This window comes from Rhinopithecus bieti, unplaced genomic scaffold, assembly GCF_001698545.2.
Source record: "Rhinopithecus bieti isolate Rb0 unplaced genomic scaffold, ASM169854v2 scaffold_12480, whole genome shotgun sequence".
Lineage (NCBI taxonomy): Eukaryota > Metazoa > Chordata > Mammalia > Primates > Cercopithecidae > Rhinopithecus > Rhinopithecus bieti.
The window spans coordinates 591,083-609,536 of record NW_016807134.1 but is presented as its reverse complement, the minus strand read 5'-3'; the positions used below and the strand labels follow the sequence as shown (position 1 = coordinate 609,536).

The 18,454-nt window shown below is 36.6% G+C and overlaps 1 protein-coding gene across 5 annotated transcripts in view; it reads right to left on the bottom strand.

The window, feature by feature from the left end:
- SPHKAP (SPHK1 interactor, AKAP domain containing) overlaps positions 1-18,454 on the bottom strand; it is a 199,609-nt gene that overhangs the window by 122,932 nt on the left and 58,223 nt on the right. For all 5 annotated transcript variants that reach the window (XM_017880316.1, XM_017880317.1, XM_017880318.1 and 2 more), the window contains one exon: positions 4,482-4,589. In XM_017880316.1, coding sequence (XP_017735805.1) covers positions 4,482-4,589 — 108 coding nt within the window. The remainder of the gene's footprint in view (positions 1-4,481; positions 4,590-18,454) is intronic.

The following is an 18,454-nucleotide window of genomic DNA, read 5'->3' as shown; positions in this document are numbered from 1 at the left end:
TATAATTATTCTAATAAAATATATATTACATCATTATAATTATTATAATTATAATATATTATAATATTAATATGTTTTTTGATCATGTGAGTCTAGATTCTTCCATAGAACAACTTATCAACTGTGGTGTTTGTCAAATAGGGCTCAGGTATATTTGAAAAAATCATATAAAATACGAATTATCTGAGATATCATTTTGTCATTGTTCCCACTGGATTGCATTAGCATAGAAGACTCACAGAGCAGCTATAAAACATCTCAGTTTTGCAATATCATGTGAGGAATGCTGAAGGCTGCTTGAGGACTTTATGTGCTTATTCACAAATTTAAGGGAAATACAACACATTTTTAAAAATTGTCATTCATCAATTAAAGTGCATGGTAGAAATAAAGGTATAATTTGTTTGGAGGATGATAGCTGGCAGTCTTCAAATAATCAGTACAAAAAGATCCTGACAGTAACTCTGAATAGAAATAATGTGAATGGTCAAGGTAATGTTAATGAAGTATTAAACCAAAAGATGTTTTCTGAAAAGTCAAAAATTAAATTCTTGTAAATGGAAAAAAGCAGTAGAAGGTTTTTGTAGAACTAATTTAGCTTTTTTTTTGTTTTTTTTGAAACAGAGTCACACTCTGTTACCCCAACTGGATTGCAGTTGTGGGATCATAGCTAATTTCAGCCTTAAACTCCTGAGCTCAAGTAATCCTTCTGCCTCAGCCTCTTGAGGAGCTGGGACTACAGACATGCACCACCATGCTCAGCTAAGTTTTAAATTTTTTGTAGAGATGGGATCTCACTATGTCGCCTAGGCTGCTCTTGAACTCCTGGCCTTAAGAAATTCTCCTGCCTCAGCTTCCCAAAGTGCTGTGATTATTGGCGTGAGCCACAATGCCTGGCCTAATTTAACTTTTAATTAAAAAAAAAAAAAGGTCAGGTACTGACAAGTCCAATTCCTACCTCTTATGTGAAGGACCTCTATGAAGATGATGTCTCAGCTCTTGGGTTTTGGAGATTGGCTTCCAATTCCACTATCCTACTCCTCATTTCCTTTCTTTTAAATAATGAGGTTTAAAAAATGCCATGAAGGTTAGTATATGAGAATATTTTTTCAGAATAGCAAATTAGAAAAAGAAATAAAATTATATTGTTTGATAGGAGACTTTAATTAGAAACACATAAGCACAGTTTTTATATTTGATACTGATATGGTTCGTCTCTGTCCCCACCCAAATCTCATCTTGAATTGCAGCTCCCATAATTCCCATGTGTTGTGGGAGGGACCCAGTGGGAGATAATTGAATCATGGCGGTGGTTTCCCCCATACTCTTCCTGTGGTGGTGGATAAGTCTCAGGAGAGCTGAGGTATTTATAAGGGATTTCCCCTTTTGCTTGGCTCTCATTTTCTCTTGCCTGTCACCATATAAGTTGTGCCTTTTGCCTTCCACCATGATTGTGAGGCCTCCCCAGCCACGTGGAACTGTGAGTTCATTAAACCTCTTTTTCTTTATAAATTACCCAGTCTTGGGTATTTCTTTATCAGCAGCATGAAAACAGACTAATACAGATACCTTTTGAAAAACTATTGAAGATGTCTTCAGGGGGCTTCTGAGCCAGACTTCCTGGATAGTGGTTTCTGTTCCACATGCCTATCAGATTTCTAGCTGCTCCAAACTGCTCTTCACTAAGACTTCTTACATTAACTGTGAAATGAGTGCAGTTTCCCACTGAAGAAATGATATAACTCATCATTTGATGCTTGAGAACAAACAGGGGTACTGAAATATGCATACAACACCCTGAATATTTTCCAAGTCTGAGGTTGTCCCTCAATAAAAATATTATGTGGACATCTTGAATTCAGGAAACTTTGCTACCACTGACATACTGAGATCAAAGAAACCACACATCTGAACACTAGAAGTTCATTACAGTGAATACCAAACCAATCACAACTGGATATGAAAATGTTGGCTACTAATTTTGGTCAGGATGAAATAAGTTAAAGAAGCAAGAATAACTTGGAGTTGGTTCTCCCCAGAGTTCTGAACAGGTTACAGGTTACAAAGCAATAATAACTGAATTGCTATAAGTGCCTCAGATTCTCTTGTGATTATATGTAAAGATATTTAAGTTTGGGGTGATTTTATAAAACTATTCTTAAAATTAAACTTTAATGAGAATATTATATTAAAATGTAATCTATTTTCCCTCTTTAAATTATACTTTCATTTGCATGCTGATGTGGAGAACTGGTTTTGAAAAGGAATTAAGTCCTTATTCCTTGATGACTTTGGTCACTGCTTCTGGGTAGCTATTTTGCTCATGAATTCCTTGTCCTAGTCCATCACCTCTATGGTTTACTTCTATTTCTTCTGTAGGTAATAATTTCTCTTCAGGAATGTGCAACATACACATACAATCTGGACATACAAGTTTCTTCTACTCATCCTAGAAATATGTGCCAGGCCAGAAAGACAGGGGATTTGGAAATTAAGAAAAGTAACTATAGGACACTTGTGAGAGATTAGGGTTAGTTTTTCACAGTGATCCTGAGATTTCCTTTAGGTTTAGAGTCCTGGATACTTTTAAAAATGTTTTATTTTAAGTTTTAAATTGACAAATAAAATTGAATATCCTTATTGTATACAACAAGCTATTTTGAAATATACAGTATATACATTCTGGAATGGCTAAATTGAACTAATGAACATATGCATTAACTCACATAGTTATCATTTTTTTGGTTGAGAACACTTAAAATCCATTCTTTTGGCATTTTGCAAAAATACAACGTATTGCTACTAGCTATAGTCACCATGTTCCGCCATAGACTTCTTAAACTTATCCCTTCCATCTAAATGAAATTTTGTATCCTTTGACTAATATCTTCTCAACCTTCCCTGAATCCATTATTTCAGCCCCTGGCAACCACCATTCTACTCTCTACTTTTATGAGTTCAACTTTTTAAATTCAAGTTTTCATTTTTGTGGAAATTTCAATTATTACAAACTATTGGGAGCAAATGAATCTTCCAATACACCTCTTACTTGTGTATAGGTTTTCCCATTTTGGAAGGAATAGGGGAATCATACAGGCGGGATGAATCAGCTTAACCACACTGATACCATCTGACACTATAAAGGGACTAAAAATTTAAAGTTAGCATTCTAATTGTAGCTCTGAAATCCAGACTCCTAACATATACTCTTTGCCTTTAACTACACAAGTTTTAGTGCCTCAACTTTAGTGAGTTCTCCTGAGTGACTTTTTATTAGGAGCCGTTCAAATGACAACTTTGACCAAAGTGTGTCTGCTGATAGCTCTTCCTCTCCATTTTACAATTTATAGCTGTGTAACTAGAGATCTGTGTCCACAAATGCCTGAATTTTCCAACTCATCTCAGAACTGAATTTGCAAAGAAGATATCACTTAAAATTTTGACACTTAATTCTGTGTGTTTTCCCCAAAGAATCCTAGCCAGCAACTAATTTTCTGCACAAGGTATCAAAAGCACTTAAAGTAGCAGAATCATAAACCTTTGCCTAAACAAAGGGATTGACTTAAATCTATTGAATGGACTCTGCATTTCTTGTGCAGTGTGAAATGTTTAACATCCTCTGTCTGCCAGTTCTGGTTCTTTAGTTCTGCTCATTATATATAAAAAGCCTCCCTATCCCATATTCAGCTTCCTTTTTTGTTTCTTTTAACAGAAATGCTGGCATGCAACTTGCCTCCAGGAATAGCTCGGAGCTGATGTTCTCAATTTAGTCATGCGAATTACATTTTTCTCCTCTTTGGAAACACTCCCCCCCAATCTCTGTAATCATGACCCCATTAGAGCTAGGTGATTTCAATCAAAATGAAACATATAGCTTTCTCTAACCCATAGGAAGGAACATATTCTACAACAGTGTCTAATCACATTCCAAGCTAAAAGAAGTATATTGTTTATCTGGAAGAATATCTTTTCCCTTGAAAAGAAAGTTTGTATGTAAGGCTCAGCTTCAATATATTAAAATGTATACCTGTTTACTTTTAGGTTGAAAAGTTTTATCAAGGTTTTCAAATAATGACTGTAACATATAAGAATGATGGAACATTTGTAGACACTTTTCATATTAGAAAATATCTACTAGCAGGTGATGTAAAATATACTGAAAAGAATACGAGAGAGTTGTTGAATGGCTTTTACTTCTCATCATACAATTCTATTTCTGAATCTTTTCTTAGTCATTTTGAATATATAAACATTTTTTCTATTAGATAACTTTACCTGTTAAAATGAGCAAAATGGGGGTAGAAGCATTAGATCTGCATGCTATTTTGTTAACAGTCCATATAAAACAGTTATGTATTTTCAAAGGAATATTTTCTCTACTTGGTATTTAACGAATTATGAAACTTTTGGTCCTAAACATGGGTACCTGTGCCCGTTTCTCTGCTTTATCACACAACATCCCAAGATTTTTGTATACTTACAGAAGCACAGTTTTCAGACTTGTCTTCTATAAAACCAATTTGGCAGGGCATCCTCTGATTCTGCAACCAGTAGTCTGTTGACTCCAGTAGGCTGTTGCTGCGAAGAACCTGGGGGAACCCAGAAAAACTCAGTGCTTATTTGGCAATGCTTTCTATCTAGCTCTTTTTTTTTTTTTCTTATAAAAAAACCTGTAGGTGTTTTCTTTTCCTCAGAGCTTCCGGGTGTTAGAAAAAAAAAAACTTGCAGGATGATAGCACCTCTAAAATGGATAAAATATCCAACCTAGAATTAGCTGGAGAGAAATACATTAATGTTAACATGGATGTTCTCTCATCAAATTCAACACCTGGAAATGTCAATTGTGTAGCTTTTGCATAATTTGCAATCAAATGATTGTTTTTGGGGGTATGGCTCTATGGGCGATGGGGGTCACATTTCATTTAGTGCTAATGTTCTTTCACACTCCGTAAATATTTCCAATGAACAAAATGTGGGGTTTTTTCCTTTGATGTAATATTGGCTCTTCACTTATTTAGTTCTGCTAACATCGCTTTGACTAGTGTACAATTTTTCTAGAACACCTAAGGTACTATGTTAAGTTTAAAAGTTGTTAGAGATAACTAGGAAACAAATTGCATTAAATACCATTTGCTATTTTGAAATAGGATGGTATGGCAAAAATAATTGGAACACATGAATTAACAAAACCAAATATGACTTACAAATATCTTAATTCTGGGCTTGGATTCTTAAAGCAAGGAAGGACAAGCATATTTTGGAGCTGAGATATTTTGAAGATGAAATATTATAAATAACTGCTAATGTCTCCAATTATTGGCTGGCCGTGGTGGCTCACACCTGTAATCCCAGCACTGTGGGAGGCCAAGGCAGGTGGATCACCTGAGGTCAGGAGTTCGAGACCAGCCTGGCTAACACGGTGAGACCTCGTTTCTACTAACCATACAAAAAGTTAGCCAGGTGTGGTGGCGTGCCCCTGTAATCCCAGCTACTGGAGAGACTGCGGCAGGAGAATCACTTGAACCCAGTAAGCAGAGGTTGCAGTGAGCTGAGATCGCACCATTGCACTCCAGCTTGGGCAACAAGAGTGAAACTCTGTCTCAAAAAAAAAAAAAAAAAAAAAAGCCAAATATTGTATAACATTTTCTTTATCTTTTTAAAGATTCCCAATGCCGCTCTAGCCCTCCTATTTGTATGTAGGGGATATGTCTGGTAATATTGACTACTACTTTCACTAAGCAATGTAACAGATTTAATGCAGTTTGGTTAATGACACTAAAATAGATTGGTACTATCAAATTTATAATTTCATTCGTATAACAAAGATTGTTCTTCCTCCTTTTTCTGTGAAGATAGAAATAGGGCATTACTTTTGTCGCCTGATACAGTTAAGTAAATCTAATTCATAGAGCAGCATTTACGCATGAGTAATATTATCATCCTAAAATAATTGAAATGTAATTAATGATAAATGTTATTTAATTAATAATAATATATATAATATAATAATTTATATATTAAAATAATATCATTTATTATATTAATGATGAATTTTCGTTAATACATTTTCATCATTCTTTCCCAGAACAGTACAAAGAGACACTTTGTGAATGAGCAAGTAGTTAAATGATAAACTTGGATTATTACTGCAGACCGGCATTGGCTAGGGAGCTTCTTCAGTTCTCTTAAATATTTTACCTAAACTGGTTCTTAAAGGGTGGGCTGGGACCTCTCAGGGTCTCTGAAATCTTTCAGAGAGTGCAGCAGTCAGACTACTTCGATAATGATACTAAGATGTTATTTGTTCTTTTTGTTCTTGTTGTCTTGTATATATTCCGTGGAGTTTTCCATAGGCTACGTGACGTGTGATAGCACAACAGACTGCATGCAGAGGCAGCTAGGACAGCTCAACTGTCTTGTATCAAGTCAGACATTAAGGAGATTTGCAAACATGTGAGTTGAAATCACTCTTCTCGCTAAAGGGTTTTGTTTGGTTTTGGAAAACAAATATTTTTCATAAAAGTATGCTATAGAAGATAGTGTGTTTATTATTATTTTAAAATTATTTTGTCAAATAATAAATTCTTATTTAGTTTAAATTCTGTTTTATTATTAGAAAATAAGACGAATAAAATTTTCTTAGCTTTAATTTGTAACATGGAAATTAGCAATAAGTATAATCTATATAAACAAGAGTTTCTTGAGGTCCCTAATATTTTTCTTAGAGTGCAAAAGAATTTTGAGTTAAAAAAACATTGAGAACCATTGATCCAGATGAACTTTATTTAAAGCAGAAAAAGGCTGTAACTCCACATTCCCTTTATACCATTCAAATGCCTTTCCCTTTTATTTCCAGCATGGAATAGAGTTTAAGAGCAGCGACATTAGTGGTCTAACTGGGTTGCAATACTAACTTGGTCATTAGTAGAAGGATGACCTCAAAGAGATGACTTAAAACCCTGAGTTTCAGTTTCCATAACTGTGAATATGGATACTACTCAACTGGTGGGATCACTGAGGGTATTCAGGGAGATGATATATGTGAAACACTGTGCCATGGAAATGGTAAGTTATTCTCTCAGAACTTGGTTTTTACTGTTACTATTTGAAGGTGGCTGAAAAGGATAATAGAACTTTGGATGCCTTCTGTCTGAAATGAGAGGACTGAAAATATTTCAGATGTGTGATGGCAGATTTTCTTTAGCAAGTATTCTGGTCTAAGGTGTAATTTTAGTTATGCATTTTGTAGTATTAATAGTTACAGCTACTATTTTTGTATGCTTAGAATATGTTGAAGTTGTGCTAAAATTTTCACATATATATATTTTTACTTTTTCACTTAATCTTTTTTGCAATGCTATAAGGTGGGAATTATTTGAAGGATACGAATCTTTACAGAAATTTTCAGGTTGAAAATCAAGACCTTGAGTCTCAGAGAGATTTGAATTTCTGCCCCAAGTTGTTCAGAGCCTGACTTTGGATGTGAAATTACTGAACAGGGCTGTCTTATATACCCATACAAATGGGTATGATTTGGGGTAGGTTTCCAAAAACTTGTCTGCACCTATTTTTTTTTGTAAATAAAACTACATTTTCTTATGGACTTCCATTTTAAAGTTAGTTTTCTATGAATGAAATTATGAGGTGGCAGTTTTCTTGAAAGACAGGAAACTTTTTGTGATGTAAATTACATAATGTAGTTAATCTACTTGGCAAGTATTATCAGTATTTTTTTTTTTTTTTTTGAGGCGGAGTCCCGCTCTGTCGCCCAGGCTGGAGTGCAGTGGCGCGATCGCGGCTCACTGCAAGCTCCGCCTCCCGGGTTTACGCCATTCTCCTGCCTCAGCCTCTCGAGTAGCTGGGACTACAGGTGCCCGCCACCACGCCCGGCTAGTTTTTTGTATTTTTTAGTAGAGACGTATTATCAGTATTTTAATGTCTCAAAGGAAAGCATGCTTTTACACCTAACTGAGTTATCTTTAAGCCAACCGATGTTTTCATGCTTCTTCTGCTCCTTGCCTTTCTGTGATCCCTAGATCTTGGAACACCCAACTATAAAGCACTCGTTAACTCTGTGCATAAGAATATTAAAGATTTAAAATACAGGCATCATCACTTCTCGGCCTTTTGGCTAAGATCAAGTGTAAAACACAGGCATCAAATGAGCATACTAGTTCATAATGCCTTACAATGCAGTTTAACAAATATTCTGACTAAGAATCACTTCTCAGTCATTCTAGAGCTCACTACTCAGAATTATATCCTGCACCTTGTCTACATTCTGATATATTTAGGACACATAATACCATGGTTACAACAAAGTATGTCAACAGAGTAAAGCAACTGTCACTTATCAGTATTGGCCTTAGGAAGGGGACAGAGTTCAAACACAATTCACTTGGTGGTTTCAGAAAATTGGTGGGCTGGATGGGTACATTTTCCTGGTGAAACACAGACAGGCAGAGGGGGACTTGCCAAAAGTCATCAGTCTGAAACCTCGCACTGCGAAGACTCCAGAGCTATGAAAGGGGCTGTCTGAAGATGAGACTAGTTGGGAGAAGAGCTGGCTACCTGTGGGATTTCACCTGCATTTAACTTCTCTAACAGAGGAATGTGCACAGACAGATTAATCTGTCAAGTCCTCGGCAGATATTTCAAAGGTATTAATTCTTTTGAACCTATTTTAAAATAAATAACTAAAATATACAAAGACCTTGCTCTGTCCTATCCTAGAAGTGAGGAAAATGTCAAGTGCTTTAGGGATCTGCTCATTCAATGAAAAATTTTAGGAAGATTTCTTATTTGACTCTTCCATTTCCCTGGGATACTGTGAATCTTTCCTAAAGCACATCTTTGCTTTAGAAGAAACAGAAATAGCAAAATAAGGAACTGGAATTTAAAATAAAACCTAAATCTTGCCGTGCTTAAGAAGAAATGTTTGGAGGAGAGCTTCTTTGTTTGGTGAGAATATTCATTCAGAATATTCATTCGCCACATAAATGTAACTTTAAAATTTTAATTTTATCATCATTAAAAATTAGTTCATCTGATTATATCAATAATTAAACATTTTCCATAAATTTCATTAACATTTAGATGATTCATTATTAAATATTTATATTTTTAATTATTGACCAAATAATTGTACATTTATTGAGAACTGTCTGGGCTAATGCCCTAAACCACACTATTGACTGAATTAAATCTCTAGGCTTGTGAGGTAAATTCTCAAGGCTAACATAGATAAGGTTCTTAAAACAGTGCCTGGTGCATCCTAAGTGCCCGATAAGCATTAGCTATCATAATAGTTACTATTTCCTTTGCCCAGGCTTAGAGGGATCAAGAATTTATCTAGTTTTTGCAGAACTAGAATTTCAGTCAGGTTCCCAGACATTAGAGTCTCCACTAAGGCAGTGTTCCATTAAAATTATATAGTTTCTCATTTTCAGGTTCTACCCTATCCCAGTCTATACATTTACCCATATCTCGCTTTCTCTCTCTGAGCTCAGGTGTGTTCAGGAGGTTTGAATTCCAGTCCTGACTCCTTGTTAACTGTGTAGTTAAGTCCACTAGCTCCTGGCCTCCCTTTGCCTTTGGTAAACAATCAAAGCAAATGATCTAAAGGCCACTTCTATACCAACCATTATGTAATTCTCCTCCTCCCTTCCCCTTTTGCTCCTCCTCCTTCTCCCTTTCTCAAATAGTATACATTGAGAGCCAAATAAGCAAGAGAGAATAAAAATGCGGACTTCAGTAAACCACTTAGCATCATATGTTAAGCAATTTTAGCCTGTGAAAAGCTTTTAGTTTCATGGCTTAGACAAATCATAAGGAAAAGAAGAACGCTTGAAGGAAGAATATGTACTTGAGAATTCAGTGATTTTGAGGCTTTATGGATATAGTCTCCCTGCTGAGAAAGTTGCTTTCTGAGAACGAAAGGAGAAAAACTCACCAGGCTCTCAACGGCTCCTTTATTTATCTGCTGTTTTTAGTTACGGACTTACTTATTTTAGATGAAGAGCTAATAATGAATGTTTTGTGTGCTCACGAATTTGAAATAATAATGGCACATTTTCTTTTAAAATTTCATGAGTGCAGTAAATAAGGTTAGGAAGATCCTTTTGCTCTACATTACAGTTATGTTTCTTTTTATATAGAGAACCAAGTTGAAGATATTTAGTATTGATCAGACAGAGAGGGAGAAATAGACTCTTAGTAACCTGGACAGAGTCCCAAACATCACTGAGCACTGTCTTAATATTTTTTAAGTAATTTAAATTGGAGAAGACAGTGACCGGTGGTTAGTCACAGAGGTTTGGGGACAGAACTGATATTAAATCCCATTTCATCTTGTTGAATGAGCTTGGGCAAGTCATTTAACTTCTGTGGGACTTAGTGTTTACATCTATTACATGAAGATAATTAAAGACATTTCAGAAGTTTATTCTAAGCGTCAAATGAGAAAATGCTTGTAAAGGGCTAGCCTCGACAGAGTATGCAATTGACACATGGTTGCTATTAGTATCAGAAATGCAGGAAAATGTAGACAATATCTGTTTCATCAAACATTTTCTCGGCCTCTTCACAACATTTGACAATTCCTCTTTTTTTATTTATTCATGATGTGCCATTGTCATTTTTCTCCTCCTGCTTCTCTACTCTCCTTCAGTCAGTATCAGTCAACCAATGCTCATTGAGCTCTTTTGATGTCGGCACTGAGAATATTAAGAGGGATAACTCTACTAGAGGAAGAACAAACACTCTGACTGTGATAAAGAAATTCTGGTGCTTTGATCAATGACAATCCAGGTCAGCTATCACCAAGGATGGACTGGTCAGTTCTCCCTGGGGGAAGGGATGGCAAAGGGCTTTGCCCTTGACCAGAGCATTGAAAGGTGGATCTGTGTTGTCTGGACGTATCAGGGCAGGTGGAGAAGACATGTGTCTCTTTTCAGCTAGTTTTTCCTCCCCAAGTGTGGTAAATATAAGTATTCCTTATAGTTTGGTCATCAGTGTGTTGGTCTTTCTACTCCCATCAATCATTTTCCTTATCTCCTTAGCATTCATGGAGTCTCAGGGAATTAATTACAACCTGGAGGGATGACTCGCTGATCCGTAGCTCCAGGTTTAACCTTTCTATAGAGCTTGACTTTTTGCACTCCTGTTAGTTATTACTTTTGGATTTCTTGCTGTCACCTTGGACTATTCATGTCTACACACAAACTCCCTCCTTCCCCACTTTCAGTGCCTAAGAGAAACCTGACTTCCTGACTTCCCTATTTGCAGTTGATGTCAGGACAATTCTCCCAGTTACCCTTGCTTGAAAATTCGGTGCTATCTGGAACATCTCTTTATCTATTTCCTGTCTTATAGTCTGCTCTTCAAAGTTTAATTTGGAGAGCAAATTACTTAACAATTAGCAGTTACTTAAGTTCTTTCAATTACTTAAAAAATAGCAATTTTTTAGTGCACACCATGGATTACTCTCCAGGTAATACAACAGTGAGTAATACGTAACTGGTCTCCATATTTATGGAACTTAAAATCTGGCTTGGGAGCCAAACAGAAAATAAAGGAGCATTGAAGTACACACTTAATTATACACTATGGTGGCTATCATGAAGAAATAAACACAGTGCCGTGATAGGGAATAAAGGGGATGGGGATTGTTACGGTCTGAATGAATGTGTCCTCCTCTCTCCCCACCCCACCCCATCAACTCACAGGTTAAAATCAAATCCCCAAAGTGTTGGCATTAAGAGGTAAGGCCTTTGGGAGGTAAATAGGTTAAAAGGGCTCTGCCCTCATGCATGAAATTAGTGCCCTTATAAAAAAAGGCTTGAAAGCTTTTTGCCCTTCTCCCATGTGAGGACATGACAAAAAGGCACCATCTATGGAGAATGAGTCTTCATTAAACACTGAATTTGCTCTCACCTTGATCTTGGACTTTCCAGCCTCTAGAACTGTGAGCAATAAATTCCTGTTGTTTGCAAATTACACAGTTTAGCATATTTTGTGATGGCAGCTCTAACAAACTAAAACAGAGATGATACTTGAGACGGGAAGTTAGGGAAGGCTGGACACACACAAAGGTCCTATGTATTCATATTGTAATTCTCTCATCTCTCTATCTTCCTTATCTCTGAAATCCATCTAGCTCACTAAAACCAAAATAAAGAAAAAAAAGTAAGCTTTGAAGACAAATCTGATTTCAAATTCCAGTTTTTCCATTAATTACCTGTTCAACCTAAGGCAAGTCACTTAACTTCTGAGTCTCAGTTTTCCCACCTACAAAATGAGGGTGGTATTTCTACTCACAATGAGGAATCTTTTGCAGACATTAGAAATAATGAATGCACATGCTATCTGATTACTTCAAGTGCTCACGAAGAGTAGCTATTGTTATTATTAATATTATTACTAATGTTATATAATTCTCTCATAAGACTTTGACCACAATTGACTAACTGATCCAATAAATACGACTGAGGACCTTCTAATCCTGTCAGAAACTAAGCTGGGTTTTGCAAAACAAGACAGAAGGACAATATTTGCTGGGGTGAGCCCAAATTTTATGGGCTTTTTGCCAAACAATTAGCATTCAAGAAAGAACAGATTCTAATTCAGCTCTCTCCTGTTAATCTTTTGATAAACAGTGACTAAACTCCAATGTTTAAGATACTGCATTTTGCCCAACTTAGAGTTTCCTAGGCTTTGTCTCAGATTATCTCCCTCCATAAATACTCTGCTATAATCCACGAGTTTAATAAACAGCTCTACCACATAGCCTTTATGATGCATACATTTTTTTCCACATCATTCCACCTGCCCCCTGAAGTTTTCATCAATGTTCTTCCCCAACCCTCAAGATATAACTGAAACTGAGCCTGCCCCTATATAAATATTTCTCTGTTCTTGTGAAGTTTTTGTAATACAAACAAAATTTCTTCCTCAGAATATTGGAAGGTGCATGCTTCCCAGTATACATGCATATTATATAAATATATACGTATTCAATTTGTGTCCAACACTTTTCTCCCTACATACCATTGGTACAGAACAGCTGCTTGCTGTTTGACAGCAAAATCTCTTATCAATATCCCTTAAATGCATTTGTTAGACTCTATACTTGATGATAACTTTGGACAGTGTGATGCTAACTTTCAAATGAGACACAAAGTATTAATAAATGTGTGCTGGAGATGTGGAGAGAAAAAGCAAGAGGAGCAGTAAAATAAAGGGAGCCAGAGAAATCCATTGGAAGAGGCATGGGCATCACTCAGAGGAGACTCTCCAGGCTCCTGTTGCAGTTCGAGACTCTTTCTAAGGCACTCAGTTACATTTTCTTACACAAGAAGACTGTGATGTGAGTGGTTCATTGGATTTGAATGGTGAATGTGGTAAAGATGGAGAAGAGATGACTGGAATGAAGGCAAGTACTAAGACACTTTGATCTATTTACTTGGCAAAATAATGACATCTTTACTCCTGGTAACATTTTCTTGATAGAGATATTGCCTTCCTATAGAATTCACTTTTTGTGTGTAAAGTTCTATGAGTTTTGAAAAATGCACATGGTTGTATAACCAGCAACCGAATCAAGATATAAAAGAGTTTCATCACCTTCCTCAAATCCCTCCTTCTCTTTGTAATTAAATATATCCTAAGTCCCAGCCCCTGGCAACAACTGATATGATTTCTTTCCTTTCCTTTTTTTTTTTTCTGTAGAAGGTGAATAAAGAAAATTGCAAAATTTTATTGGTGCATTGAAAAGAGGACATGAGTAAGTGAAAATTGTGACATACGAAGGGAAAAAATGGTGACATATGAAGAGATAAAAGACCATAGTTTGGCTTTATTCCAATTTTTTGATCTGATCTATATCCCTAGACAATATTACAGCTTCATTCTAATTTATTCATTTGATTTGTATCCCTAAAATGTTGCCTTTTCTAAAATGTTATGCAGATGGAGTCGTAGAATATGTAGCCTTTTATGACCTGTTTCTTTCTCTTGGCATAATGAGTTTGAGATTCATCTCTATTACCATGTGCATGAGTAGTGTTTGCTTTCTTTTGTTGCTGAGCAGCGCTCCATTCTATGGAGATACACAGAGTTATTTTTAAAGCCATTCACTAGCCAAAAGAAATTTGGGTTGTTTCAGTTTGGGGCAAATATAAATAAAGTTGCTATAAACATTTGCCTACAGGTTTATGTTTAAATTGAAGGTTTTGCTTTTCTCGGGTAAGTACCCAAGAATGAAACTACTAAGTCATATGGTAACTTTATAAGAAACTGAAAAAATGTCCTTTAAAGTGGGTTTACCATTTTCCATTTCCACCAGCAAGGTATGAGAGTCCAACTTGTCCCGTATCCTTGTCAGTACTCAGTGTTGTCCATTTTTGCTTTTAAATTTATTTTAGTAATTCTAACAGGTGCATGGTGGTATTTCTTTGTGGTTTGTTTTCCTTTCCATTTTAAGATATCTTTTTTCTTTTCAAGATACTTTTAAAATAAAAATTAAGCCTGGATTCCATATTGGCTCATATCATATTCAAAAGTATTAATTAGACTCTATATTTAATGTTAGCTTTGGAATGCTATTATGAAACAAGGATAATGCCATCCATATTAAGTTTTCATACGTCTTTCAATCAACTACTTGTTGAGCACCTGCTCTCTGTACTAGGCACTGTTTAATTGGAGCACTGGTGAACAAAACAAGAATGACAACAACAACAAAAAACCATTTTCCTTTTCATTCTGTTGTAGGAGGACACATCATAATCGCATAAATTATAAATCAGCATATATGTCAGATAATGAAAACTACTATGAAAGTAAATAAAGCCAGACAAAGGGATAAGGAAATAAGGGATGCTATTTGGAAAGTATGTCTTGGCAGGCCTTTCTAAGGATGACATAGAGTAGAGATCTGAATGAAGTGAGAAGCCAGCCACACTCCCATCTGAGGGCAGAGCAGCCTCCCAGGCAGAGATTACCAGGGACAGCAAAGGTTCATAGAAGGAGTATGCATGGTGTGTTTGAAGGATAGTAAATGTCTGGTGCAGAATGAGTGGTGGAGGAAGTGATGGGAAATTTAGGTTCCCAGTAGTGGGAAAGAATCTTTTATCCTTCAATGAAAAGAAATTCATTGCTGAGCTGGGCCAGATGCTCTCTAATGTTTTGAAGCACTGTAAAAGTCTACAAAACTTTTTTAGTATAATTTTGCAAAGTTTAGTCACTGGCTTAATTAATGCTTAATTGCTGACTTAAATATTTTATAATAGTTAAAAAGCCTAGTACACACACACACACACACACACACACTCATGCTGGACTAGAATTCAGGAGGTTTCATTTAATTTTATACATTTAATTTATGCTGATCTAGCTTATGCCATAGCAAACTTTCTGAGAATTCTATAGTCTTTTGTTTTCCACTCTGGAATAGAAATACTTTCCCATTATTTCACCGGGCAACTGTGTAATGCCTATTTAAAGCACACTGAACTACTAAGAAGAAACAATAAAAGAAAACTGAAATAAAATTATTGCATGGAAGAAAAAAATTGGCATCAGAAACTCAGTGAGTTAGTTTCCATTTCTCAGAAGGTTTAATTAAATATTAGGATAACATTTTTCTCTTAACGATGATTTTATTGGATGACTGCCTGAGTCCTTGTGCATTAGCCTCCTTTGACAAAAAGGAGAAATGGTTTCCAAAGTATGAATATCATTGTTTTATTATTCATACAACATATTCTATAATTCTGTTTGGTTGGATGTAAAGTATTCATGCATTCTACCATTGACACCTAATAAAATTTAGAAATTTTGTAACTGGTTATTTTTAAAGTATCGTAAAATAATGGCGTTCTTTTAGCTCTTGGAACAAAATGATTCTCTGTTATCAAGGAGAATTTACCAGATCAAAGGTATGATTTGTTGGAAGAGTTGGAAAGGAAACGGTTATTAGTGAGCCTACCATTCATTCTCTCCCTTTACTGTAAAGGTGGGTAGGAGGGAAGACTACCAGAGAAGAGAAAAGGTAAAATTGTCATCTCATGATAAACATACAAATGAATGACCTTCAGATAAACTAATTGTGTTTTTCTAGTAGGAGAGTCCTTATCTATGAAATGCTTTCTGCAATACATACCTGGTCTAAGTTTGTTTCTGATAAATAAATATGGATTACACTATTTTATGGAGCATTTATCTCTGACAAATATCACATAAGGATGCAATTTGAGCACAAAATGGAGATGCTTTATGAACAAAAGCCCCCCTTTCTTTGAAATTTATATCCCCGTATATGTAACTTAGAGACTTTGTATGTTATCCTGGGCCAGGATGCATCCTAAGATGGCAAGAAATGACCTGCATGGCTTCTGTACAGTCTCAGATATCTCTCTATTTTTCTTGTGCCACTCAATTACTGGTATTCTGGGTGCTACACTGTATCTTAATGTTGTCAAAAGAATAAGAGTACAGAGGAGGAGTTAGAGCTTGGTAACTGATGAGGACTGAAAAAGAAGTATCCAGCCACACTACCTCTGTCATATCACACAGATGTCAGCTGGCTGAAGAAGGCTTTGAAAGTTGATCAGAGCTTTATCCACATGAATGCAGTAACTGAGTTTGAGTCTCAAGTATAAAATGCAAGAGTTACAAAAACAGATACACTCAGGAAATGCAAATATAGTATAATTTATGAATGATCAGCAATGGTTTAAGCAGAATCAAGTTAGACACATAAATAGAGGACAGCTGATTAATTGTTATTTAGAGTCAGCATAATGCTATAATACTTATACTATCAGTGAAGGGAATGTGATTTTAATGCTAAGAGAAGAAAAATATAGGAAGAAACACACATGTAGGAAAATATATGAAGTGCATGAAAGCCTTCCATGGACTTTGGATTATTTTGTGTTGGTATGCAAAGTATAGGTAGTGCAGAATTTGCCACTAGACAAAGGGACAATGAATTTGATGGCCATGTATCTCTTGAGTATTGGTGCATGCCTTTGGACTGTGGCAATTAAAATATAAGTAACATGGCTGGCTGCAGTGACTCCTGTCTGTAATCTCAGCACTTTGAGAGGCTGAGGCAGGAGGATGACTTAAGGCCAGGAGTTCAAGACCTACATGGGCAATATTGTGAAACCCTGTCTCTACAAAATAATAAAACCAAAAAATTAGCCAGGCATGGTGCCTTGCACCTATAGTCTGAGCTACTCAGGAGGCTGAAGTGGGAGGATCACTTGAGCCCAGGAGTTCGAGGCCACAGTAAGCCATGATCACACTACTGCACTCCAGGCTGGGTGACAAAGCAAGACAAAATAAAATGATAAAATAAAGTAAAAAAGGGATAGTTCTCTTTTCTCTGACTCTTCTCTTCTTGGGCAAAAGCTACAAGAAACAACTGCATGCAGATGGGCCCATAATCTGTGAAGGGATACAAATGTTTCTTGGATGCTTTCCATCCTGGAGAGTATGAGCCCTGATACGAGTCTTTCAGAGTGAGTTCCCTTCTCAAGAGGCAGAGATGTGCCTAGTGAATGTAAAGGGCTCACTGTACAGGATCATGAGTCACAAGGTCCCTTGTAGAGACGTGCTCCAATTTATCTGAGCCATGTTATTCCTTCCCACTTTGACACTGGCAGGACTGAAAACTGGCACTTTTTTTGTTTGTTTGTTTGTTTTGTTTTTGTTTTTTTTTTTTTGAGGCGGAGTCTCGCTCCGTCGCCCGGACTGGAGTGCAGTGGCCGGATCTCAGCTCACTGCAAGCTCCGCCTCCCGGGTTTACGCCATTCTCCTGCCTCAGCCTCCCGAGTAGCTGGGACTACAGGCGCCCGCCACCTCGCCAGGCTAGTTTTGTATTTTAGTAGAGACGGGGTTTCACTGTGTTAGCCAGGATGGTCTCGATCTCCTGACCTTGTGATCCGCCCGTCTCGGCCTCCCAAAGTGCTGGGATTACAGGCTTGGGCCACCGCGCCCGGCCGAAAACTGGCACTTTAATCAGAAGGGTGAGTCTGGCACGATATGAAAAAGATGGATGCTATGAGGACACGTGGGGAATGTAGTGTGTACCTCAGGCTACTGTGCTGGGAACTTTTCTTACAGGAGGGACTGAAAGAAAACAGGGGAGGCCTTGAGGCCAGTGATAGGGAGCAGGCTGGCTAGTCTTTTTTTAAGTACCCAAAGATAGAAAGGAGAATTTTTAATGCCAGATTAGACATATTCAATGTCAACCCGTTGTATTTCTGGAGAGATATTTAATACATAAAATACAGAAGGCTTGGGGTAATGACCACAGAAATTCAGAAAAACAGATCACTTACCTAGTTCCAGCAGTACAGCATTAGCCTCAACTCCACAAAGTGTTCTAAGCTATTTTAAGTTTTCAGAGTCCTCCTTTTTGATCTTTTTTTTTTTTTTTTTTTTA